This window comes from Loxodonta africana, chromosome 10 (assembly GCF_030014295.1).
Source record: "Loxodonta africana isolate mLoxAfr1 chromosome 10, mLoxAfr1.hap2, whole genome shotgun sequence".
Lineage (NCBI taxonomy): Eukaryota > Metazoa > Chordata > Mammalia > Proboscidea > Elephantidae > Loxodonta > Loxodonta africana.
Window position 1 is genome coordinate 56905360 of NC_087351.1, and position 27798 is coordinate 56933157.

The 27798-nt window shown below is 38.4% G+C and overlaps 2 protein-coding genes across 6 annotated transcripts in view; one reads left to right on the top strand and one right to left on the bottom strand.

Annotated features, from left to right (window-relative positions):
• Nucleotides 1-158: 158 nt before the first annotated feature.
• Nucleotides 159-25510, bottom strand: KLHL28 (kelch like family member 28). 5 transcript variants are annotated; one of them, XM_010588607.3, is made up of 6 exons: nt 25166-25510; nt 24261-24373; nt 11798-12696; nt 3753-4199; nt 1448-1656; nt 159-546 (listed from the first exon to the last, which is right to left on the bottom strand). In XM_010588607.3, the coding sequence occupies exons 2-6, from the start codon at nt 24303-24305 to the stop codon at nt 383-385; spliced, it is 1764 nt and encodes a 587-aa protein (XP_010586909.1). In that variant the 5' UTR covers nt 24306-24373; nt 25166-25510; the 3' UTR covers nt 159-382. The 5 variants fall into 5 exon arrangements, with proteins under 5 accessions (XP_010586909.1, XP_023401899.1, XP_010586908.1 ...); XM_023546131.2 differs by having other exon boundaries at nt 24261-24703; XM_010588606.3 differs by lacking the exon at nt 25166-25510 and adding an exon at nt 24487-25159.
• Nucleotides 24851-27798, top strand: part of TOGARAM1 (TOG array regulator of axonemal microtubules 1) — a 103009-nt gene continuing 100061 nt past the window's right edge. Inside the window, exon 1 of the mRNA XM_023546130.2 lies at nt 24851-27782. Within this exon, the coding sequence (XP_023401898.2) occupies nt 25737-27782 (2046 nt within the window). The 5' untranslated portion in view covers nt 24851-25736. The remainder of the gene's footprint in view (nt 27783-27798) is intronic.

Here is a 27798-nt window from a genome sequence, read left to right on the forward strand (position 1 = left end):
TAAGCATCTTTCATTCTAGTAAATCACGGTGCAAATCAGAGGAGGGAGAGAGCTGAAGTTTAAAGAAACAAAAAAAGCAGCAAAGTTTTCTCCACATATACAAATATAAGCATCAACTACTATATCCCAGTCTCAGGGAAAAAAAAGTGAACAATCCAACTGGCAAGGTCTTTCTTTTTTTTTTTTTTTTTCTGATTGTTGATTTACTGTGTCATCAAGAGCAACCACAGCTACCTGTCAAATCAAAGTACCCAACAAATTTTGAGTCTTCATGTCACTTCAAGTTACAGAAAGCAATGCAGCTTTTGGGTCTCTGAAAACTGGTCATCTTTTCATGCAGCACAAGTTTCACCACCATACTACTTCCACAAATTCACGCTTGTCAAAGTGCAGTCAATCCAAAGTTACAGCGACAGTATATCATGCCAGCTGAATCCAGCCATACATCTGAGATAGGGTCATATTTCTGCACGGTGTTGAGATAGGATGACCCGGAGTGACCACCGACGACATAAAGGTAGTTATCAATTACTGCAGCACCAACTCCTAGGAAAGGTGGAAAAAAAGAGGTAAGAAACATTAAGCATGAAATAAGCATCCTCTCACTGAAAATAAAACGAACTTACATGTTAATGTTTTCTCAAAATGTTTTACACTTCAATAACCTGTAATTAACTATAAAGCAATAGGCAATAGGTATTCACTGGGGGTGGAGAGAGCTCACAGTAAGAGTAAGAGCTCAAGTTTCCCTTCACCTCTGTCCCTCCCTCCAACAGAGGGAAGTACTATTAAGGCTGCAGTCTTGTGTCTTTACAGATGCTTTCTTATCAATTTATATTTTTTCCAGAAATCATTCATTTTATCAGGTTTTCAAGTGTATTGAAATATTTCAAATTGATATTAAACTACATAATTTATGCTTTTAAAAACTCCACTTTATATATTATCACATGTAGCAAAGCTACTCAAGATTTTCAAGTTGTTTTCATAGCTGTCCTTCTAAAGAATAGCACAGAAACTAATTACAGTAAACACTAGTTTATTGCAACTATACCCCTTGGGAAGGAGAGAACATTTGAAAGGGAACATATGGACTGCTCATAAACAATTAAAAAACAAAACAGAAGTGGAACAATCCAATGTTTAGTGTAACACATAAAAACATCTATAATATGAGGGGGAAAAAAATTTTTTTTTTTTATAAGATACACTATTATCAGCATTTCCCAAAATGTGTTCTCCAAGTTTGAGAAACAACATGCACATTGGCTTATTAAAATCACAGTAAATAAATCTATATTGTTTTACCTAATCTAGCTGTCTCTCAAGCTTATCACAAGAAGTTTTTTTCCCCCCTCGGATAAGTATATGTTCTTACTGTTATATTCCAAGACCATCATTCTGAGAAAGTACTGTGTTGTATGTTTAGAAAATAATAAGTTATTACCTGTTCTGGGTTCTTTCATCGGTCTACACACAGTCCACTGATTTTGATGAGGGTCATATCTTTCAATGCTTGACAGATGCGAGACGCCATTATGTCCACCCACCACAAAAATAAAGCCTAGCATGACACCCACGCCAAAGTGAATCCTTTTATCTGCCATGGATGCAACCATCTCCCAGGAGTCCTTACTTGGATCATAACGCTCCACACTGCAGATATTCACAAAAGAAAGAATTAATTCACAGTTCCTTTGTGCCACTTCTCCTACTAAAGTGTATCTGTTAGAGAATTTAAAAACCTGAAAAACACCATAGTTTTAAAGGTCCAAATAAATAGACATTACACAAGAGTAGTCTGTCCCAAATGTTTAGATTTTGTTGATGAGATTGCAGGGATAAAAGCTTTCCCTGTGGAAAGGGTACAGTAATAACCATACGTTATTCCATTACACTGCACAAGCAGCAAGGTATATTAAGGTCACAGAACTCGGAGTCAGTGACTTCAGTTCAAGTACTAATGCTACATAGCTGGAGCTGAACGAACCTTTACCCTGCTACTTTGGAGCTGTATAATCCTGGATAAGTCATTTCCTCTCATCTGTAAAAAGAGGGCCAGTACAATCTCAAAGATTTCTTGTAGGAATAAAACCAAATGAGTAAGCATGTGAAAGTACTTTGAAAACCATAAATTGAATACAGGTGCTTTCTAAGGAGACTAAGGATCTACACAGCTAAGGAAAAGGGAAGGTGAAGAGGAGAAGATTTTTTTTTCTTACAAGAAGATTCATGTTGGTTTATTGCAAAGCAACTCCTGCAGAGTCTATGATAAAAACCAGCTAATTATAATTTCAAAGTGATTCATTAGAAGAATTCAGGGATTTAGGTCAGGTGTGCATTCCAGAGAATCCCTGGTTATTTCCAAGCTGCATTATGGATATCCAAATCAAATCAGAAACTCTAAAAAAGCTTCCCTAGAAAATTCTGGAAGCCCTTTAGGAGTACTACGCTTAGCCCTAAAACCAAAAAAAAAAAAAACCAAACCCAGTGCCATTGAGTCGATTCCAACTCATAGCAACCCTATAGGGCAGAGTAGAACTGCCCCCTAGAGTTTCCAAGGAGCACCTGGCGGATCTGAACTACCTACCCTTTGTTTAGCAGCTGTAGCACTTAACCACTACGCCACCAGGGTTTCCCTAAAGGGGCACAAAAGCAAACTTGTAGAGTTTCTTCTGGACTTGACCTAGCTTCCTGAAAAAGCCTTAAGCATTTGAGAGGCTGTACTATCATTCTGGAGCCCGGAATAGAGACTAGATAACAGAATGTTTCTGAAAGGCCACTGGGATAAAAACCATTAGGCCTAAATCACTGGAGGAGAAGAGTTGGTAAGCTGTGCAAGACATAAACATCAAGAACATTATCTCAAAACTAAAATATTTAACCTTTTATCTTATAAATTTCTGCCAGCAGCTTTTCAAATAGAAATGCATGCCTGGGCCCCAAATACTCTTCCTTCAGACTAACAGGGCAATAAATAAAGGAGATAGTTTAGCTCAAAAAGAAATAAAAATTTACAGATGAAAATGTTACGCCATTACATTCTCAGTCTGTTAGCAAGCTACAAGACAGTCTTTCATTAAAATGGTCACAATCAATAAAACACATACCACTCTAATTACTATTAGAGAGAAAATCTTTGGAATATTCATTTTCAACAAAGGTTCAGGATTATGATTTTACATATAAGCACTTTATTATTTTATTTTTTCATACGTATTTTCCCTTATTCAGAGTATACCCAGAATACAGAAACCTCAAATTCAGCCTCTAGCAAAACTCAGACATACACAATGATTACAGAATAAGAATCCAGAAAGGAAGATTTAAATAAGGCTTTAAATTTATGGTGAATTATAATATCATGTAGGCATACAGGAATTACATTTTTCCATTTCCTTATTCTATTAGACAATATAATAAAAGACTATCTACTTGCCACCCAAAAGTCATAGTTGTCTAACTTCCTATTACTTTCAGGTTTCTGAATTTTAAAATCTAGTCCATTTACAATGAATGAATGAATATAAGAGTTAAGAAGGATTCATTTCTTAAGTTGTATTAAATTCCCAAGTAAAACAATTACAATGATACCCATGGAGCAGATTAAATTTCCCAAATGCCTATGAATGTTACTTAAGCATTTAAAAAAGGAAGCTCATAAATACACATAGTTTAAAATTCCGAAATCACCGTTAATGCTACTTAAAAAAATCTACATGTTGATACAATGTGATTATTTAGTTAAATACCTGTTCATGTGGGCAGGACCATACCCACCAATAGCATATATCATTCCATCCAATACAGCTGCTGCAAAACAACTTCTTGTTGTAGTCATCGGTGCCACAGGTTGCCATTTTCTTATTTTGGGAATATACTTCTCTACAGATTGTAAATAAGATTGTCCATCATAACCACCTAAAGCATAAAGTTCTCCTGCAAGTACTACCACTCCAAGAGTACTTCGGCTCTCATTCATTCTCTCTAAAGAAGTCCAGGTATTTGTATCAGGATTCCAGCATTCTACTGAATTTTCATGTTTTCTGATAGTGATGCCAGGACGCAAAACATTAGTTTCAATACCACCTATAACATACACTTTTTGGTCTAAAACACAAATTCCAAATTCATGGCGAGGAATGTTTAGGGGCGCCAAACCAATCCAAGAGTCATTTTGAGGAAAATACATCTCCACACTAAAGAATAAGGAGAAAAAATTAAATTTTAAAAACCAAAATGGCCCGTAAGAAAATAAAAATTAATCTTATTAGTAATTAGATATATGAAAATTAAAACCACAATAAACCATTACACACCTTCCATACTAGCAAAAATGTAAAGTCAGATAATAACAATAGTTGGCAAGTATGTGGAGCAAGGAATGCATATTCTGTTGATGAGACTGTAAACTGTTGAAATTATTCTGGAAAACAAGTTTATGTTATCTAATAAATTTAAAGATCCACACATGCTGTAACCCAGCAATTTCATTCCTATGTATCTACTCTACTGAATGTATATTACAGTTAGTTTTGCATCAGGACAAATACACAGAAATGTTCAAAGCAGCACAACACAATCACCCATCAAATGAATGATAAATAAGGTAGAGTATATGTGCCCTGTGACTGAGCAACTCCACGCCTAGATACGTACCCAAGACAAATGTATGTGTATATATACGTACAAGGATGTTCACGGAGGCATTATTTGTAATTGCTAAAAACTGGAAGCAATTCAAATGCCCGTCAACAGCAGAATGGATAAACTGTGGCATATCATACAAAAGAATGCTATATAGCAAAATGAACAAACATAGCTACATGCAACAAGGATCAATCTTTCACATATAGCATTGAAGGTAAGAAGCAAAATTCAAAAGAATATATTTTGTATAATTTCACTTATACCAAGTTCAAAACAGATAAAACCAATCTTTGGGTTTGAGATGAAGATAGTAGTTACCTTTGGGAAAGACTACAAGGGAGCTTAAGGGTGACTTCTGGGTGCTGGTCAAGTTTTGTTTCTTGAACTGGTTTATAACGTTCACTTTATGATAATTCACTGAGCTGTACACTTGGGATTTGTGCTCATTTCTGTATGTGTGTAACTCTTCAGATTAACTTATAAAATTTTCATTGTAGAAAGAAAAATTGTACTGACATATACTAGATACCATAGATAAAGGAAAGTAAATGAACTACATCTTCATGTGATCTCACTGATGAATTTCGCAAATTTCCTGTTTAGCAAGAAAACACATCTCTGAATAATATATATAGTATTACTGCATTTACATTCAACATGTGTAGACTCTAACAATTTACTGGCACACATATAATGTGGCAAAACTATAAAAAGCAATTACATTAAAAAACTTCTGGGGAGGGAAAGAGATGGCATCAAGAAGGGGCACATGGGAACTTTAAAGGTCATCGTTAATATTCTATTTCTTAAGCTAGTTGACAGAGACTTGGCTACTTATTCTTTATACTCTGCATATATATTACACACGGTCTTTTCCATGTAAATGTATTTCATTATAAGAAATATTTGGGGAAAATATGGCCAATGTCCCCAAACTCAATAATGCAATAGTATAAAAATGTATATTCTCCATCCAATATTATCAAAGCACATTCCTTCATTTGTTATTTATTCAAATGTTTATTCAAAAGTTACTGAACATGTATTACAGTCAGTTTTGTTCTAACGTTTGTTCTGGAAACATGAATTTGTTGCAATGAGATTGATATATCAGGAAACAATTAGATTTAACAAGGGCAGTTTCAGTGAGGTGGTGGGGCAAATCTTGACTGGTTTAAGACAGAATGGGGGTTGAACAAGTGAAAACAATGGGTTTAAATAACTTTTCCAAAGATTTTTACTATATAAAGTACAATAGACATGAGGAGGTAGCTATCTATAAAGTGGAGCAGAGAGACACCATGGGGCCCAGAGAAGATCAGTTTAATCTGGAAGCTTAAACCAGAATATGTTTATATGCTGATGGCAGTGATGGAGTCCAGAGAGCGGAGTTGATGCTGTATGAGAGAAGGGATAGCTGTAAGAGCAAAGTCCCTGAGTAGTGGAGAAGGCATGGAATCTAGTGAGCAAGTTGGGAACTTCAGGGGTTGACCTTAGATACATACAGGCTCAGCTCATTCATGTTCACTCAAGAGGGAAGGCAGAGTATGTGCACAGATGCAGGTACCTGGATAGGCTTAGTGATGGGAGATGAGGCAGTTCTCCTCTGGTTGCTTCTATTTTCTCAGCAGACTAAGAGACAAGGTCATCAGCTGAGGTTTAGAAGCTGAGGGGAATGAGTTTTCAAGAGAGCAGAAGGTGGGAAACAGTCCTAGAAAGTTAAAGGGTAAACTGATTAAGAAAAATGTAGAGGGACTGCTGAAGAGTGCTCAGGACCCCAAGTGAGACCAGATAGGACAGAGATGTCTGCTTCTTTAGCCACATTCTACTACTTGGGTACAGCCCTGGCATAAATGAAGAGTTGAATTTAACTAGATGAATATGATGGGAGAGATAAAAGGATAAGGGTGCAACCAATATCACAAAACAATATGTCTACTAACTGTTCAGTGAGAAGCTAGTCTGTTCTATAAACCTTCATCTAATGTATAATAATAAAAGGATAAGGGACCCAAGAGTGTATTCAAAGGTACAATAACAGTGATACTTCTAGAATTTAAGCTGGGTAAGGAGTGCAGGTGAGGACATATGAGGGTTGGTAAGCAGTCAGTTCTGCTGAGTACAGGGCCAAAAGATTAAAAGTCTTGAAGGAACGAAGAATTGTTAGAGCAGGTATACTAGAATAAATATGGTAGCAAGAAAGGAGGTAGTGGTCAGAGAATGGAACATCTGAGACCAAGATTCTGAATCCACTGAAATTACTGGTAATGACAAAGTCGAGGGTATGAATGTGGAATAGGTGCCTAAGGTGAGGCAGAAAAGACGCCTAGAAGTGACATCAAGGAGGAGAGGATCAATAAAAGGTCTATGTGGATGTTGAAATCACCAAGAACAATGGCTGATGTACAATGCTAAGAGAAACAGTGAGCCAGCTATAAAATCTTCAGTAAGCGGAATAACAAAAGGGACAGCAGATGATGGCAACAAGGAGAGGCAGCAAGTGATACAGCATGATGGCAAATGCTTGAAATGAGAGAAAGAAAAAAAAAATTTGAAAAAGTGATTAAGAGGAGTGAAAAAAACCTACTTAACCTCTAGGACCTGTGATAAATAAAATGCGGGGGGGGGGACACTTTCTAGCATCACCCATATTTCATTAGAACAAGAGGGTGAATAGGGATTTTTCTTATGAGTTCCAGAGGACATGGCAGAAGGACCTGAGGAGACAAAAAAAAAAAAATGTTAAGAAATTAAGTCAAATCAGATGATATACAGGACCATATGATAAGAGTCCAGGTTATGATGATGGATTAACTAGAAGTCATATATTTATGGAGATGATTTAGGTAAACAGAGATACAAGATATAAAGGCATTAATTCTTACGATCTTTTGGAGGCAAGTGGGTCATCTGTTCTAATGAGAGCTTTTTTCCTGGAATTAGGCACATGGTTTATAGCCCTGAGGTGAATGAGGTTATGATGCCACAGGTGTAAAGGTTATTGTTGTTAGCTGCTGTCAAGTCAATTCCAACTCATGGCAATCTCATGTGTGCTCCATAGGGTTTTCCAGGCTATGACCTTTTGGAAGCAGACCACCAAGGCACCTCTGGGTGGGTTCAAACTGCCAACCTTTTGGCTAGTAGTTGAGCACTTAACCATTTGTGCCACCCAGGAACTCCAGTTTAAAGGTACATTTAACATATTTGTACAATTATACAAAATGCTTTCAATGTACTGCCACCCTTATAACTCCTTTTTGTGTAAGTAGAAACTGGTCTGTTCTCAGGGTTTCCCTACTTTCCTTAAGCCACCTATCCCCACTTCCCTCTCTAGAAGACATCCTCTCCTTCTTAAAGGCAAAAACTGAGGCCGTGAACAAGACCTATCTTAAATTCCTGCTTCCATTCCTCCCTCCATGTGTAAACCTATCTTCATATTCCCATCTCAGGGCATGGAGTCCCTCTTCCTCCTATTCAAAACCTTCACCTTTGCTTTTGATACCATCCCTTTTTCTTTCGCTAAGATCTTGCTCTATCAATGACCATCTCACCATCCGTCTTTACTGGCATCTGATTATAAATATACTCATGCCACTTCCTTCAAGAACAAAATAAAACCAAACTAAACCTCCTTTACCTCTCTTTTCTCTTCTCAGCCAAAACTGTTAAAAGGAAAATCTTCATTCACAGTCTCTTCATCCTTCCTTTTTATTCACTTCTCAACCTGCTGTAATCTATCTTCAGCCTCCCCACTCTGGTGAAATTACTCTACCAAAGGTCATTAATGATCTCCAAATTCCAAATCTAATAGCTACGTTTCCATCCTTATCTTTCTGGACCTTTTCATTGCACTTTGCTGATCACACTTCTTCCTTCTTGACACACTTCAATTCCTTGGCTTTCATGACATTATTCTCTCTTGGTTCTCCTACCTCTAAAATCATTCCTGCTGCTCTCATCTTGAATATTATTGCTCCCCAAAGTTTCACTCATGAATCAATCCTTTTCTGTTTCTCTATGTTCTTACTCTGACAGGAAGGAAGGACATTTAAATGAGCTAAGAAGTTTATAGAACACTTCATGGTTTTAATTTATAACTCTAAATTATACTATATGCTGATGACTTGCAAATTTCCAGTCCTGATCTCTTCTTTTGAGCTTTGAACTCATATCCAGGTAGCAAGCAACAGGATATCCTTTACTTGAATATTTTATATCCACTTCAAACTCCTTATACCCAAAACTAAACACATTATCTTCTCACTTAAAATGGCTCTTTCTCCCATATTCTCTCTCGTTAATGGTATAACCATCAACCTAATCATCTAAATAAAAAATCTGACTCATCTTGATTCTTCCCCCTCCCTCAGAACTTGCCCCACCCCCCATGCTATACCCATTCAAACACCAAATCCTGTCAATTTACTCTCTTACTTTTCTTAAGTCCCATTTTCTATCTTTACTACTTCTCTAGTTCAGGATCTCATAATCTCTTGCCTGGACTTTTGCAATAACCTCTTATCTAATCACTATGATGCTAATCCTGGCCCCTTCTTGCTCCATAATGCAGCCAGTATGATCTAATAACCACATCTCATCATTTTACACTCCACTACCCTCCTTAAAATAGTTTTGCAACCACATAATAAAAACCTTCTCTTTCGCAGGGCATATAATACCTTTTATGACTTGGCCCATACTTTATACACAGGAATATCAAATAGCTTTTAGTTTCTTAAACCCCCATACTGTATCATTCTACTGTGGTTTTGCCCATTTCCTATGACCTTTCCATCTTTCATCGTTTGGCTCTTCCTTAGCTTTCAACATTCAGCTTGAACGTTATCTTCTCCACAATATCTTCCCTAAATTCTCCCAAACCCACTGCCGTCGGGTCAATTCCAACTCATAGCAACCATACAGGACAGAGCAGAATTGCCCCATAGGGTTTCCAAGAATCAGCTGGTGGATCTGAACTGCCGACCTTTTGGTTAGTAGCCGAACGCTTAACCACTGTGCCATCCAGGCTCCCTAAATCCCCCAGATAGGGTAAATGCTCTTCTTAATACTTCCAAAGAATTATCTTTGTCACTATATAACACTATGTATTATAATGATCCATTAAACATTTCTCTCCTTTACTAAATTATGAACTTGTTGAAAGGTCCAATATCTAGCTTACTGTGTCTGATACACAGGTGTTCAGTATTTTTTGTAGAATTAAACTGAATGATCATTCAGGTTGGTTCGAATTTTTCCACGGTTATAAACAATGTTGCAATGAACATCTTTGTGCAAATTATATTTTTAATTTTTTTCTTATAATAGATTGTAAGAAGATTAAACCCATTGCCATCGAGTTGATCCTGACTCATGGCAACCATATAAAACAGAGCAGAACTGCCCCATAGGGTTTCCAAGGAGCAGCTGGTGGATTTGAACTGCCAGCTTTTGGTTAGCAGCCGAGCTCTTAACCACTGCGCCACCAGGGCTCCAGCAAGATGTACAATTAATGGATCTAAAGAAATAAACAGTTCTTGTAACTCTCCAATTATTTATGTTTGTTATTTTTCATACTTGAGAAATCAAGAAGCAACTGCTCAAGAATGTTTACAATGTAAACTCGTATTTAGAACTTTTTTATCATGACATTTGACTAATATGCCAATAATCAATGCCTTTAAGAATGAGAGTTAAACAATCACTTCATGTAGCCACCTTAACTAACGTTTTACCTATTGCTCAATCTCAACAAAAGTAGTTTTATACTACAATTAAAATGTATAGTCAGACTTTTAAAAAGTTGCCACTGATAAGACATCAATAAGTTTCCTACACTGGAGTAAGAGGAAGGCAATCTACTAAATTTTTGCAGATGGTCATAAAGAAGTCTACCAAAAACCAAAACCAAACCCAGAGCCGTCGAGTCGATTCCAACTCATAGCGACTCTATAGGACAGAGTAGAACTGCCCCATAGAGTTTCCAAGGAGCACCTGGTGGATTCGAACTGCTGACCCTTTGGTTAAGCAGCCGAAGCACTTAACCACTACGCCACCAGGGTTTCCAAAGAAGTCTACAGTATCAGATAAATACATCAAACAAACTAAAGCAGTCTGATGCAAGGGGAAAGCAAAGCTATATTTCCAATGTATAAAAGTTACTTACATAATGCTCTAAATCAGAGACTGACAAACTATGGCTGTGGACCAAATTCAGCCTACCATCTAGTTTTATAAATAAAGTTTTATTGGAACACAGTCACATTCATTCATTTATGTATTTTCTGTGGCTACTCCTCACTACAATGGCAGAGTAGAACAGTTACTTATAACAGAAACCATATGGCCCACAAAGTATAAAATGTTCACGATCTGGCCCCTTTAGAAAAAGTTTAACAACTCCTGATCTAAGTTATTAGAAAATAAAGCAATATACCAGTGTCCCAAAAAATATTTAGAGTTGGAAAAAAAAAAAAAAAAAACCACATAAAGTCAATGATTTATATGTTTATCTTCTTTTTTCTCATTTCTTTAGTGATACTTCTAAATAACTGTTTTCATTCAAACCCATTCTTGTCCCCAGTCTACCCACATGACTGGTTCCTAGCTTTCCTTTATTAACATCTTCTGATATAGCTGGTCAATAACAAATCTTCTCTAACTTGGTCTGAGTCAAAGATATAAATGATTTCCCACAAAGAAAGGGGGGAAAAGACCTAAAATGGAAAAAAAGCTAGTGAGTAAGAAGATAGATAAAGAGGTGTGTGTGTGTTGGGGGGAGAAGATTTAATGATTAAGAGTTTTTGAGAGAATGGACGACAGTATAATCAAAACAACCAGATAAGTGTTTTAGGTAGAGAAAAGCCTAATGTCCCTCTTTTTTTTTTCTCCTCTGTTCTCTACCTAAAACACTTATCTGGTTGTTTCAATCATACAGTCATCCATTCTCTCAAAAAAAATATGCAAAATTATCACATTTAAAAAGGATAAAACCACACAACTCCAAGGCTGTAATCAATGGCACCGAACTGTACATATAGAAAACAGCTGAACTGGTGTACATTTTGCTGGACGTATTTGTGACAACAAATTAAAAAAAAGCATAAAACCTATCAGCATTGATCCTTTTCAAAAGCCTTCTATTTACCTATCCAAACACGTAAACAGTCCAGATTTTCCTCCTGCTGCACAAAGTACTTTGGGAGCACAGCGAGGTCGTGTCATCAAGACTGTCTGATGAGAGAGTCTATGTTCAGGCATAAAGTGGTATTTTAGGGCTTCATTCAAAAGATGTTTACAGGTACGATCATCACGAATAAGATGATTTGCTTCATATAGTCTAGTGAGAAATTTAACACTCAGCAATGGTAATCGCACACTGTTAAGTAGCTGTGCTAAGTATTTCTGGCGTTCTTGTACATCATACTTAATCCAAGACTCTAGTGCATAAAAAACAGTCTCTTCGGTAGCTACATTCAAACAGTCATTGGAAACAATTTCATCCAAATCAGCATGGGTTAGCTCAAAAAACTCTTCAGTCTGGCAAACAGCTTCAAAATTCTGGCATATGTACTTAGTGGCTGCCAAATAAAGGTCATGACAACCATACGTCTCTGCAAAACGAGAAATTCCAATACAGTTACCAGGATCAAGTTGGCTTTCAAGAAATGCACAACATTCTTTCAGGACAAGTTTTATCTGGAGTAGGTTTGCTGCTGGAAGGAGAGATTCAACTGTGTCCTGAGAAATAAAGACAGTCCCTGTATAGGCATATTCCACAATGGCCTGGAGAGCAGTTTCATCAATGCACTGAAACTCAACTTCACTGTTCTCTTTTTCAGAAAGGTTTCCAGTGAACATGGCTTTGAAATATGGGCTGATGCTGGCAAGTACCACTTTGTGAGCATAAATTTTAACATCACCTACTCGAAGAATGATGTCACAGAGTTCATGATGTTGACGAAGAAGATTCAAGCCCTGTAGAAGTTGCTCAGAATGTAAGTGGGTTAAGTTAGCAAGCATGTAGGTCGGGGATGTGTGGTCCATCTACAAAAGAAAGAAAGAAAAAAAAAAAAAGCCATGGACAGTTATTTCAAAATAATCTTGCCAATATGATTTTTTTTTTTTTTTGCAAATAGTGCAAAATAGATCAGATTTGTTGTTTGTCTGCCTGTTTGTTGGTTTTAAAACCCCTTATACTAAATATTAAAACAGAGGCTTTTAGAGTTAGAAGGGAATTTAACGATCATATAATTCAACTCCTTTATTACAGACACTAGGAATCGAGGCCCAAAATTTTACATTATTTGCCCAAAACTACATAGGCATCATGATAATAGACTTTTGGATGAGAACTCCACGAACTCTTCCATTCTGTTTTCCTTCGTTAAATTCAAGTCTGAGCTATCAGTGAAATAAAACACAAGTAAGAAAATGAAAAAAAAAAAAACTCAAAATTAACTTTGAAACAATCCTAGCTATTTAGCTGTTTTCTCAATATCAATGCCTGCCAACCTAATCAACAGATGCTTTAATCTGAAACAAATTTCATAATATTAACACAAATACTTAAAACCAAAAGTCAGTAATTGCTTCGATAAAGGGTACTGAAAATTAACAAGGTACTATTACTGTCAATTCAACAACCAAAAGTTCTTGTGAACATAATAGGATGTTCCATAGCGATGGCAAAAAGGCTCACTTTCTGACCCGTACCACGTCTACTGAACTCTCCATCTACTTACTAATTTGTGAGTCTGGAATACAAAAAAGAATAAAAATAGGAAAGAAGATAAGGGATGAGACAGTAAAATGGAACAGTGAATAAGCAGTAAGGTCTGTGGTAGGCTGAATAATGGTCCCCAAAAGGTATCCACATCCTAATCCCTGGAACCTGTGAATATTACTTTATATGACAAAAAAGACTTTGCAGATGTGATTAAATCAGGGCTTTAAACCAGTTTATTCCGGTTTGAACGCCTGCTGAGAAATTTACATTTCTAACAAGTTCCCAGCTAACGCTAACAATTCCACCCCAGATGTACTGAATCATAATCTACATCTTAACACGATCCCTCTCTAAGTCCTCTAGTGCTGCTATAACAGAAATACCACAAGTGGAGGGCTTTAACAGACAGAAATTTATGCTCTCACAGTCTGGGAGGCTACAAGTCCAAATTCAGAGCACCAGCTCCAGGGGAAGGCTTTCTCTCTGTTGGCTCTGAGAGAAGGTCTTTGTCATCAAAGGGGACCTAGGAGTTTCTCAGGACAGGGACCCCAGGTCCAAAGGATGCATTCCACTTCCAGCTCTTCTTTCTTGGTGGTAGGTCCCTTCTCTCTTTTATCTCAAAAGAGACTGACTCAAGATACAACCTAATCCTGTAAACTGTGTCCTGCCTCATTAACGTAACTGCCTCTAATCCTGCCTCATTAACATCATAGATGTTAGGATTTACAACAGATAGGATAATTACATCAGACCACAAAATAGAGGACAACCACACAACACTGGGAATCATGGCCTAGCCAAGTTGACAAACATTTCTGGGGAACACAATTCAATCCATAACAATCCCCACTGTTAATCTATTCTCATAATATTATCTGGGGATCTTGTTAAATTGTAGGTCCTGATTTAGTACATCTGGGGATTTATTAGAAAGGTAAATTTCTCAGCAGGGGTTCAAACCAGAATCAACCAGTTCAAAGCCCTGGATTAAATAAAGGATTCTGAGATAGGCAGATTACCCTGGATTATCCAAGTGGGCCTTAAATGCAATGACATGTATCCTCATGAGAGGGAAGCAGGAAGATATGACACACACACAAGAGAAGGCAATGTGACCATGGTGACGCACATTGGAGTGATACAGCCGCAAACACAGGAATGCTGGTACCTACCAGAAGCTCAAAGAGGTAAAAAACAAACTCTCCCCTAGAGAGAGGGAGGGAGTGCGGCCCTGCCAACACATTAATTTTAGCCCAGTGATACTGATTTTGGACTTCTGGACTCCAGGACTGTGAGAGAACAAATTTGTTGTTTTAAGCCACCGAGTTTGTAGTAATCTGTCATAGCAGCCATAAGAAACTAATACAGGGATCTTTCAGAATGGAGCTTAGCAGCTGCTTAGAATAGACAAAAGAAACATAAGACTTGAACACAATAATGCACTGTTTCTCCCTTTCTCACCCACACCTCAAACACAAGTTATGGGGATAACAAAAGATTTGCTTCCTATCTTAAAAGTGTTATCAAATAATTCAAACATTCTGAACACTATTAAATAATATAAATATTGGTAGCACTGGGAGAGCCTGCCACTTTATTCCTGTGCATTTTTAAGTGAAAATATTTGAATATTAAAAAGTTTATCTTTACGGCCTCATCATTTCACACTTGTTTCGCATTAAATTTTAAGACAATTATACATCAGCCTGAGACCAGAAGAACTGTGGCACCTGGCTACAACTAATGATGGCCCTGACAGGGAACACAACAGAGAATCCCGGACGGAGCAGGAGAGAGGTGGGACGCAGACCTCAAATTCTCATAAAAAGACCAGACTTAATGGTCTGACTGAAATTGGAAGGACCCCAGAGGTCACGGTCCCTGGACCTTCTGTTAGCCCAAGACTGTGACCATTCCCAAAGCCAGCTCTTCAGACAGGGATTGGACTGGACTATAAGATGGAAAATTATACTGGTGAGGAGTCAGCTTCTTGGCTCAAGTAGACACATGACACTATGTAGGCGGCTCCTGTCTGGAGGGGAGATGAGAAGGTAGAGGAGGACAGGAGCTGGTTGGATGGACACAGGGAATACAGAGTGGAGAGGAGTGTGCTGTCTCATTAAGGGGAGAGCAACTAGCAGTACATACTAAGGTGTACATAAATTTTTGTATGAGAGACTGACTTGATTTGTAAACTTTCATTTAAAGCATAATAAAAAAAAAAAAACTTCTGTATCTTTCAGAATGTACTTTCTTCTTACTAAATACTGGTCGGTCAGTTACAAAATGACAATTATTATATGAACTCACTTATATAAAAAGACAAATTTATAGAGACAAGTTTATTAGTGATTACTGGGATGGGAGGGAGGGAGAAAAGGATAGGTTTAACAGTAATGGAAAAATTGCCTTAAGAGTAGTGCTGCACATCCATTATTGTAATTGCTATCAGCAAGCCATACATCTATAAAAAGCTGAACTGGTAAAAGTTGTGTAATAGATATATTTACAACAACAATGACAAAAGAGTAGTTGGTGAGGCTGCTTATGTACAACCAAAAACCTCATGGGATTTGGTTCCTTGGTGTCATGGATTGAATTGTGTCCCTCAAAAACATGTGTCAACTTGGTTAGGCCATGATTCTCGGTATTGTATGACTGTCCACCATTTTGCCATTTGATGAGATTTTCCTATGTGTTATAAATTCTGTCACTGTGATGTAATAAGATGGATTAGTGGCAGTTACAGATTAGATAGTGTATTAAGCCGATCTTTTTGAGATATAAGAGAGAAACGAGCAGAGAGACAGGTGGACCCCATACCACCAAGAAAGCAGTGCCAGGAAAAGAGCGCATCCTTGGACCTGAGGTTCCTGCGCTGAGATACTCCCAAACCATGGGAAGACTGATTGATGACAAGGACCTCCCTCCAGAGTTGAGAGAGAGAGAGCCTTCCCTTGGAGCTGACACCCTGAACTTGGACTTTTAGCCTACTAGACTGTGAGAGAATCAATTTCTCTTTGTTAAAGCCACCCAATTTTGGTATTTGTTATAGCAGCACTAGGTAACCAAGACACTTGGTTTGGAGGTTTAGGGTCAGGGTTTCATGGGACATTCCAGTTGATTGGCTTAAAAATATGGTTAGTGCTTCTGTTCTACCTCCTAGTCCATTGCACAGTGCCTGGGGTCTTAAAAGCTTGCAGTTGGCCATTCAAGGCACAACAATTGGTCTCTGTTTGCCTGCAGCAACAGAAAAAGGACGGTTGGGAATAGAATATGGAATGTGGCTAATTGACTCCATGAATAACTGCCGCCTTTCCCATTAGTGCAGAAAAACTGGATGATGCACAGCTATCATTACTGAACATTTTGATCAAAGATTCTTTAGAAGAATACTGTCCACAAGGTGGAAAATGCAGAACAGAATTTCAAATTCTCATGAACTCTAGACTTTCTAGACAACGGGTTAGATAAACCCCTGAAACTATTACCCTGAGATAATCTTTAAAATTTAAACCAAAAATATCCCTTGAAGTCTTCTTAAAACCAAACAAGAGTTTAGCTTAACTAGTAAAAAATGTCTGCCTTGAGCATTATGCTCTTTTAAGAACTATCTATATCAGATCGAAGTGACATCAGCAATTCCAAAGACTAAATAAGAACCTTAGGGAGCAGTGAGTTTATGTTAATGGAGGAGGAACAATCCAGAAAACCACGGTGAGAATGGCTGCACAACTTGAAGAATGTAATCAATATCAACGAATTGTACATGTAGAAACAGTTGAACTGGGGTATGTTTTGCTGTGTATATTCTTAATAATAACAAAAATTAAAAAATAAAAGTGGAGAATACAAATATACATACATATCCACTTTCATTTTTAAAAATGTAAATATTAAACAATGATTTTTTTAAGTTACCTACATGAGGAGAGGGAAGACAGTAGAGGGGGAGACAGGCATCTTTGAATATGCTATTTTATAGACTTGATCATGGAACCAGGAAAATATTTTTACATAATTATAAAACAAAATTAAATATTAAAACCTAACCATTAGAAATTCAGAAATGAAAGAAAACAAACAAAATATGTACCTAGTTGGCAGCCTAATCACAAAAAAAGGAACTATTCCAAAAAACTTTAAAATAGTAATTTTATCCCTAGTGGGATATATCCTTAAAAAAAAAAATTCTTAAACTGTTTTTAGTAATTCTAACGTTGGTGAAGATATTTTTATTTGTATTCTGAGATTCTTGTGTGTATATTGTGGAATAAAGCAAATGAGGCATTAGTAGGTGTTATTCTCCTTCTATCATTCCCAGGGTCATTGTGATCTGGAATTCTCAGTATGGGAGGGAGGAGACAAAGATGTAAGACTGAGACCTTAAACATAAGTCTTTTAGTCCTGAATTTGAAGAGAGAGTATCAGAACGTATGTGTGTATCTGTGTGTGTGTGTGTGTTTTAAGATAAAATAAATTATACTTCCTACCTCTGTCTAATGAAAAGGCAAAGAAACTATGACTAACCCAGTAGCAAAGATTACCCCTAGCACCCACGTGTGGTCCCTAAATACCAGTTCCCTCAAAGGGAACAGAACTCCTTGGATAAACTGCTGACTCCAGTGCTGGGGCAAAAAGCATTGAAATAAATCTAGAATTGTAACATCTTAGGTAGTAACGAATCTATCAATGACTACTAAGGTTATATCAAAAGAACCCAGAAGCCAAATTAAAGATTTTGCTTCTATGTGATACATGAATGATACTGTTTGATGATTTCCACATTTCACTGGATCACCTTTCTTTGGAATGAGCACGAATACAGATCTCTTCCAGTCAGATGGTCTGGCGGCTAGCTGTCTTCTAAATTCTTGGCACAGATGAACGAGTACTTCCAAATTGCATCTGTTTGTTGAAGCATCTCAACTGGTATTCCATCACTTCCTGGAGCTATGATTCAGAATCAACTCCACGGCAATGTTTTTTTTTTTTTTTTTCTTTTTTCCACCAGTGCCTTCAGTGCAGCTTGTACTTCCTTCAGTACCATCATTTCTTGATCTTATGCTACCTCCTGAAATGGTTAAACGTCGACAAATTCTTCCTGGTACATTGACTCTGCGTGTCCTTTCCATCTTCTTTTGATGCTTCCTGCGTCATTCAAGTTTTGACCATTAGAAGTCTTCAATATTGCAACTGAAGGCTTGAATTTTTCCTTCAGTTATTTCAGCTTGAAAAATGCCAAGCATGTTCTTCCCTCCTGGTTTTCTAGTTCCAGGTCTCTGCAGATATCATTATAATACTTTACCTTGTAAATCTTCAAGTTGCTCCCTGAAATCTTCTGTTCAACTCTTTTACTTCCTCATTTTTCCATTTGCTTTAGCTATTCTGTGCTCAAGAGCAAGTTTTGGAGTCTCTTCTGACATCGATTTTGGTTTTTTCTTTCTTTCCTGTCTTTATAATAACCTTTTGCTTTCTTCATGTATGCTGTCTTTGATGTCATCATACAACTCTTTCGGTCTTTGGTTGTTAGTGTTCAGTGCATCAAAGCTGTTTTTGAGATGGTCTCTAAATTCAGGCAGGAAATATCCAAGGCCATATTTTGACTCTCACGGACTTGTTTTTTCTTCAGCTTCAGCTTGAACTTGCATAAGACTCATAAAACAACCTGTGATACACAGTGGACACAACCTTGCTTGCTGAAAGTGAGGAGGATTTGAAGCACTCTACTGATGAAGATCAAACACTACAGTCTTCGATATGGATTACGCCTCAACATAAAGAAAACAAAAATCCTCACAACTGCACCAATAAGCAACATCATGATAAATGGAGAAAAGGTTGAAGTTGTCTAGAATTTTATTTTACCTGGATCCACAATCAACTCCCTGGAAGCAGTAGTCAAGAAATCAAACATATTGCACCAGGCAAATCTGCCGAAGACCACTTTCAAGTCTCAAAAAGCAAAGCAAAGATGTCACTTTGACGACTTATGTGCCCCTGACTCAAGCCACGGTATTTTCAATCACCTCATATGCATGTGAAAGCTGAACAATGAAGAAGTAAGGCTGAAGAAGCATTTCAATCATGGTGTTGGCAAAGAATACTGAACATACCATGGACGGCCAGAAGAATGAACAAATCTGTCTTGGAAGAAGTAGAGCCAGAAAGCTCCTTAGAAGCGAGGATGGCGAGACTTTGTGTCATGTGCTTTGGATATGTTACCAGCAGGGACCAATCCCTCGGGAAGGTTACCAGGCTTGGTAAAGTAGATGGTCAGTGAAAAAGGGATGGATTAACACAGTGTTCCAATAAGGAACTCAGACAACAACGACTGTGAGGATGGCACAGGACCAGGCAATATTTCAATGTTATACACAGGGTTGCTATGAGTCAAAGCCAACTTATACACCTTAAAGCATGTGTATTCTTGCACCTCACCACCACTTAAACATGAATCCAGTCAAGCCTCTAGATCCAATAAAATTCACAAGAAACACACAGAACAGAAAAAGCCTGCTAAACTAGATCAAAGATATATGTTATCAGCAAAAAAAAAAAAATCCTGACTGTGAGAAATTTTATGGAACAAATAACCCAATTCTTCAACAAATAAACTGCAAGAAATAAGACAGAACCTATAGATTAGACTTAAAAGATGTTATCAGTCATGCAACGTGTAAAACCACACCCACATACACATACATTCCCCCTCACCCGAACATGTAGGAGATAGCTGGAAATTTGTATGCTGACTGGAAAATTGATTATATTAACTAATTACTGTTATTTTTGTGCTGAATAATGGTACCGTACTTGTGGTTTTAAGAGTTTTTATCTTTCGGGAATACTAAAATACTTATAGATGAAATGATATGTTAGGGACTTCCTTCAAGATAATACGACATGGGGGAGAAGGTGAGGATTAGATGTACATGGGGAGTCATCATATTATTCTACTTTTGCATGTTTTTGAAATTTTACATAGTAAAAAGTTTAAAAAAGAAAAAGACTGTGTAAAGTACTGAACTTGACATAAGACAAATCAAAAATCTAAATTCAGAGAGTTTAAAGGAATTAAAAAGATAAATAGTTACAATGAGTAAAAGGACTAGCATTTGAGTTTTTTAATCTTACAGAGCAATGTTCTCTAAACATTACATTCAAAAAGTCACAAAGCCAAAGAGTACTGAGCTGCTTAAAATACCTGTAGAACAAATTTGTAACTGTTGCCACTTCTGAAGTAAAGAGCATCTAGAATAAGTCTGTTCCACTGCCACAATGTGCCAGATACTGTTCTGAACTTTTCCCATGTACTAACTCCTTTCATCCTCAGTGTACACCATGAGATAAGCACAGTTGTTATTGTTTCTATTTTACATGAAGATACCAAAGGCGCAATGCAGTTAAGCCCAAGGCAAGATTTAAATTCTGGCAGTCTGTCTCCAGAGTTCTTAAAAACTATGCTTTACTACCTCACTGTTAAACAAGCCCATAGTTTATTAACCTTACTAAAATTTAGACCCACGAAACTAAAAAGGTTCAGATTAGAAACCCAACATGATAGATTAGATATTACATACAATGCATATTATATATACACTATGTATGTCAGATAAAAAAATACATTAGAGTTTTAAACGAAATAAAGAGGGATCTATAGAATAAGCACTCCTTTTGGTTATTTATATAATACCAGGTTTGATTCTCCTTCCCCCACATCCCTGTAACATTTTTTTCTTGTTTCTAATTTTGGTACCATAAAACAAATGCTTAGGAACACTCTAAACTCAGGTAACCGGATTAGTTAATACTGAATAAAAAGTATACATCTGCAAAGTTTTTAAAAAGTAATATTGTACTTTACTTATCATATTTTTATTGCTTAAATATATACAATATAAAGATACTGTGAGATGAAATTAAAATAAAATTTTCCATAGTCTACAGAAACTTCACAGCTTTAGATTCTGAAACCAAGCAAATAAAGGTCAAGCTGTGAGTTAGTAGCTACTTAATTGACACCTAAGCTACAAAGCAGTGGTGCTGAAATCAGCTGGGAAGCAATTATCTGCTGCTACGTAAATACAGATCATAATGAGAGCAAATAAATGGAGAGAAATGAGGATTACTTTAAAAAAAAAAAAAATCCAAACGCACATACACTTTTCTTTTAAACCTGTGACTTATGAAGTCTGGAAAATATTTTATCACATCTGCTCTGTTAAGTCTCTTTCCCAGAGTTCAACTTTTCTCGCAGAAGAACTCAACTAATGATGGTATATAATTTTATTAGTGAGTCTACAGAACAAGTTAGCATATTTCTCTTTTCTCTAAGATTGACTTATTACAGCTGAAGAAACAAAAGTAAAATTAGAAACCTGTCATAACATGAATCATTACTCAAACAGATTCAGAAATAACACAGAAGTCCCCAAAGCTGTTACTACAGCCAGTGAAAGCACTATTGCATAATTAACCCGTTAAAGTGGTTGCAATGGATGTGAAATTCTATCAATTTATTCAGATGAGTGCTTAAAATGAAACAGAAATTAATTTTTGTTTAAAATTACAGTTTTGACTCAGGGCAGAAATTTATAATGGCTTTGGAATATAAACATAAGTAGATGAAAATAATCAGTAATACACATAAAAAAAAAACTAATATGCATGTGTGTGTGTATGTGTGTGTATGCTCATTAACTTCTGAATCTTCTTATTAAAGTTTTGACTCTAACAAGAAATTAAAAAGGTTCAGGTAGACGCACAGGAAGTGCATGTGTACATAATAAAAGACAAATAATTAACAATGCAAAAATCTAAATTTTATCTTCTGGTTTCAAAACTTTCCCAGAACTCCAGGCCAAGTAGCTAAATAGACTAATTTGAGTTCTACTTTCTTCCTCTGCCCAATTACTCCCAATGGAAATGCCCATAAAATGTGCCACAAGATAAATGTCAAAGGTGTAACCTCAAATCAAAAACCTGTGAGAAATTAAGTGAGTTAATATTCATTAGATGCCTAGCACAGCATCTGGCATACTCAATAAATGGCAGTATTAGTTTTTAATTATCTGCTAATATTTATAGCACCTTTCATTTGGTAACTTTTCTATACAATAACCTCTCAAACTATACAAAATTCATAACATTTCACAGAATTCACACCAATTTAAATACTCCTGGATGTCTGTAAAATTTGAGTAAGGACACAAAAAATTATAGTGGTTAATCCAACTAATTATACTAATTAATGACTGTGAAAATAAAACTGTTTTTAAGAAATTGTTTACCCTCTATATTCAGCTCAAAAAAAAAAAATGTGGTACACAAACATTCCTGTAACTTATTAATTCAACTGTTTAAATTATTAAACTTTTTAATTTCTTTTACCTGGAGCTCTAAATTCAGGTAACTGGATTAGTTAACACTGAATAAAAAGTACACATCTGAAAAGTTTTTAAAAGGTAATAGTATTGTACTTCACTTCTTATCATATTCTTGTTGCATAAATATATACAATATAAAGATACTCTTAACTCCCCTTCCAAGTTTCAGAAGTATACTTTGGATCCACTATTCTGGAATTTGATTAAAAAAAAAAAAAAAACTTTTACCCTATCTACATCTATGAGATACAAGTGGATATATATGGAGCCCTGGTGGCGTGGTGGTTAAGAGCTCGGGCTGCTAACCAAAAGGCTGGTGGTTCAAATGTACCAACTGCTCCTGGGAAATCCGAAAGGGCAGCTCTACTCTGTCATACTGGGTCTCTAGGAGTCAGAATCGACTCGATGGCACACAACATCAATAATCAAAATATAAAATGTTTTTCTAGTCAATACACAAAAGGTCCCTACAATTTAAAGACAAAAAAAAAAGCCTTATAGTAGAAATAACAGACTTGTTACTAAATAAGCCCAAAAGATAATTACGTAGTAAAATATGTGATGCTGACGAGGTCCCATTTCTAAAATATTCACCATGGAGAACTAATGCATCTTTCAAGTCTTCATCAAAGAGATTAAATTGTTATCGCTAATGTATGATGATGTACAGCAAAATGAAGACTCATTTCGCTCTGTTTCATGGAAAAGAACATTACAGCTGGTTGATATATTTACTCAGGTACCTTAAAAAGTATTCTCTATACAAAGAAGGGGTAATTTTTAAGCTTCTACCATAAACTTGATGAAATATCACTCAAGGCTTTCCAAGTTCCTTTTCTTTAATTCCATGCTTACCACACAACTTTCTACTCATTAACTTGGTTTTCCAAATTCTTGGATACCAGAAAGAGTTCACTGGATTTTTAACCTGAAAATTCTGTTCACTGGAAAGGGTTATCTGCTATTCCAACATAAATTGTCATTCTAACGTATACGTAATTCCCTTGTTCGTTTAGTCTGAATTGGTTCCTGAACTCTGAGCACACATGAATGTAAGTATAAATGTGAGCTTTTTAGATCGGAAATATGAGAACCAGGAACTCCTCACTGACAACTGCCACAAACATCTCTTGGTCTTCACTTCCCCCTTTCCAGCCTGCCCTAAAAATGAAATGGTTTACTGAAATATGGTACCCAAATCAAATGTAGGCAGATTTATTTAAACACGAAAATGACTAACTAAAAACAAAATAACAGAGAAATTTAAACCAAAACATGAGAATGCATGTTTATACAAGTTTCATTTACGTTAATACTCTATTCTCCCCTCTCCTCCTCTCCCCCGCAAAAAAGCCTACGATATTCAAATGGTGCTTTAAAGGCAACATCCAAAAATTATTTTTGAACTTTCATCAGCCAGGAACATTATGAAATGGTTTGGCATACATGACTCAATGATGTCAAGACATAAAAAAAATATTTAAGAGGCATACCATCTGGTACAGAGCAGGGTAGGAACACTTGCACCCAAAGCGCATAAATTTTGTACTTCAAATGATAACTCGAACTTTTTCCACTGTGTCATTCAAAAGTAATTATGTTATTCCTGCAAAAAAAACAAAAACAAAAACTCTCTTCCACACTCCAAAGAACTCAGCTTCACAGCAGACACTCCAGCGTTTCAGTTTCATACACGAAAGAAAACAAAGAAATGGCTACCATCAGCCCTAAATCCATAGGGCAGAATTCTCTGCGGACCATGATGCCAAGAACTTCATCCGCAACTGAAAGTGCCCTTGCAATCTCCGTCTCCAGGAGACTGAAAGGCTGGAAAGACGCGCAAGGATCCTGCAGGGAGGCTGGCACGGCGGAGGGAACGAGGGAGGGGTACGCGGCAAGGGGCCAGCCTCACAGAGTAACTGCATTGGCAAGAAGACTGAGAACATAAAAGAGAGAGGCGGTTAGCTATAGGAAAAATAGTTTTTTTTCTTTTTTCCACACTATTTACGTTTCAAAAACAACTTGAAGTGGTAGAAGGGGAAAAAGTGACAGAAAACCATTCACCCTCCAAAGCCCTAGAGTAAGGGAAGCAGGATGGGGGTGGGAAGGGGCAGAGTAACGGCCCAACGTATCTGGATTTGACAAACAGTACGCAAGCTACGAACTTGGCCTTGGTCCGGACCTATGTCCCGATAAGGGGACGGCAGGGGGAAAGGACCGCACTTAGTCCGGGTTCCAGAGAACGCGTTCACAAGGTAACGAGCACCGCACCAAAAAGATGTCGCCTCTCTCCCTGTTTGCTCCCGTTCATCCCTTTACCTCTTACTCTAGCTCCACCGGCACTCCTGGCAAAACTCTGCCACGCCTGCGCCGCAGGAGGACAACAAAAGGAAAATACCTGAGTCTCAGGAATCAAGCCGGCGACAGAAAGAGGAGGAGCCGTGGAAAACAGGAGCCCAGCAGAAGCTTCACTTGCCTCTGGTCAAACCCCAACTCTTACGGGTGGGGCGGGGAACTTCCGCCCCGAGGAAGGGGAGCGTCACTTCCGTCTACTGGCTTCAATACTCCACCCCGTTTGGGCCTTAGCGACGTTCTCAGTGTGTCCGACTTCCTCTTGCATGAGGCATCTGGCTAGGCAAAACACCTGATGGGGACTACATGTCCCAGCATCGACCATGGTAGGTTGATTTCCGGGTCAAGAGTTCAGCGCTGGGTAAATCACCATGGAAACGATCGGTTTGGTCACGTGGTGCCCCTGGTTACGCCCGGTGGCAGCTGTAGGGTCTGGGGCCCAAGCGGGGGCCATTTTGCCGAAGGCTGTCTCCTGGAGCGGCCTGGCAGCTGGTTGAAGCTGCTCCTTTTCCTCCTGTGCAGCTTGGGGCCTGGAGAGGAAAAGGAAGGTTGGGCTCCATCGAGCCCTTCGGAGACGGCAATGGTTTCCTCCAAGCATCGCCACTTGACGACCCTCCATGGCGGCTGCGTCCTCCGCGCTGTTCCTGCTGCCACCCCTTCCAGCCCTCTGTACTTATCGCCTCCAGAGTCGCAGTCGTCCTTCCGCCCCAGAGACTGATGAAAGTCGAGTCAGGGCCATCATGAGGGGAGAGAAAAACTACTGCTGCCGTGGAGCTGCTGGCGATCACAGTTCCTGCCCCCCGACACCTTCTTCTCTGGCCTCTACCCTCTTGATGCCCGCGGAGGCCGTTTCTAGTAGCTGGTCTGGATCTGGAGGTGGTTTGTCCGGGGGAGATGAAGAAGAAACTCGGCTTCTCCAACTCCTCCGCGCGGCGCCTGATCCTTCCGAGGCCTTCCAGGCTTTGCAAGCTGCTTTGCCGCGGCGGGGTGGTCGACTTGGCTTCCCCCGACGCAAGGAAGCGTTATATCGGGCCCTGGGCCGAGTGCTTGTGGAAGGCGGTAGTGATGAGAAGCGACTCTGCTTGCAGCTTCTCTCGGATGTTCTCCGGGGTCAGGGGGAAGCAGGCCAGCTAGAAGAGGCCTTTAGTTTAGCACTTCTGCCTCAACTAGTTGTCTCCTTACGAGAAGAGAATCCAGCCCTGAGGAAAGATGCACTACAGATCCTGCATATATGTCTGAAACGTAGTTCTGGCCAGGTGCTGAGAACGCTTATACAACAAGGACTGGAAAGTACCGATGCCCGGCTTAGAGCTTCCACAGCCCTGCTGCTGCCTATCTTGCTTACTCCTGAGGATTTGTTGCTCGGCCTAGATCTCACCGAGGTGATAATATCCCTAGCCCGTAAACTAGGCGATCAGGAGATAGAGGAAGGAGCTGAGACCGCTTTCTCTGCTCTTCAACAAATTGGGGAGCGACTTGGCCAAGAGAGGTTTCAATCCTATATCTCTCGCCTGCCATCTGCCCTGAGGAGACAATACAATCGCCGCCTGGAGTCCCAGTTTGGAAGTCAGGTTCCTTATTATTTGGAACTTGAAGCCTCTGGATTTCCTGAAGATCCCCTTCCCTGTGCAGTGACTGTTTCCAACAGCAATCTTAAATTTGGGATTATTCCTCAGGAACTGCATTCAAGGTTGTTAGATCAAGAAGACTATAAAAATAGGACTCAGGCCGTTGAAGAATTAAAGCAGGTGCTGGGAAGATTTAACCCTAGTTCTACACCTCATTCTAGTCTTGTCGGTTTCATTAGCTTGCTGTATAATTTGTTAGATGATTCTAACTTCAAAGTGGTCCATGGCACACTCCAGGTCCTGCACTTACTGGTTGTTCGCCTTGGGGAACAGGTACAACAGTTCTTGGGACCAGTTATAGCGGCTTCTGTCAAAGTGCTGGCAGACAACAAGTTGGTGATCAAACAAGAATACATGAAAATCTTCCTCAAGCTGATGAAGGAAGTGGGTCCACAACAGGTGCTTTGTTTACTCCTGGAACATCTCAAGCATAAGCATTCCAGAGTGAGAGAGGAGGTGGTGAACATTTGCATCTGCTCCCTCCTAACCTATCCCAGTGAGGATTTTGACTTGCCCAAGCTGTCTTTCAATCTTGCTCCAGCTCTTGTAGATAGTAAACGCAGGGTACGCCAAGCAGCTTTAGAAGCTTTTGCTGTGTTAGCATCATCAATGGGCTCAGGTAAAACCAGTATCCTCTTCAAAGCTGTGGATACTGTTGAATTGCAAGATAATGGAGATGGAGTGATGAATGCTGTACAGGCCAGACTGGCTAGGAAAACCCTCCCAAGGCTAACGGAACAGGGATTTGTGGAATATGCCATATTCATGCCATCTTCTGCCCAGGGTAGGTCAAGCCATTTAGCACATGGAGCAGATGCTGACTGGCTTTTGGCTGGCAACAGAACACAGAGTGCACACTGTCACTGTGGTGACCACACAAGGGATAGCATGCAGGTTAATGGATCTTACAGTCCGACTATCTGCACCCGAAGGGTTTTAAGTGCAGGAAAAGGAAAAAATAAATTACCATGGGAAAATGAGCAGCCTAGAGTCATGGGAGAAAACCAGACCTCCAGTGCCAAGGATATAGAGCAGGTATGCATCTTCTCTA

Coding starts and splice junctions, on each gene's coding strand:
- KLHL28 (XM_010588607.3), bottom strand. CDS start 24,305: ATGCGCTTTGGGTGCAAGTGTTCCTACCCTGCTCTGTACCAGATG. Junction 1,657..3,752: donor GGTCCTGCCCACATGAACAG/GTATTTAACTAA, acceptor GAATATCTGCAG/TGTGGAGCGTTATGATCCAA. Junction 547..1,447: donor GATGAAAGAACCCAGAACAG/GTAATAACTTAT, acceptor CACCTTTCCTAG/GAGTTGGTGCTGCAGTAATT.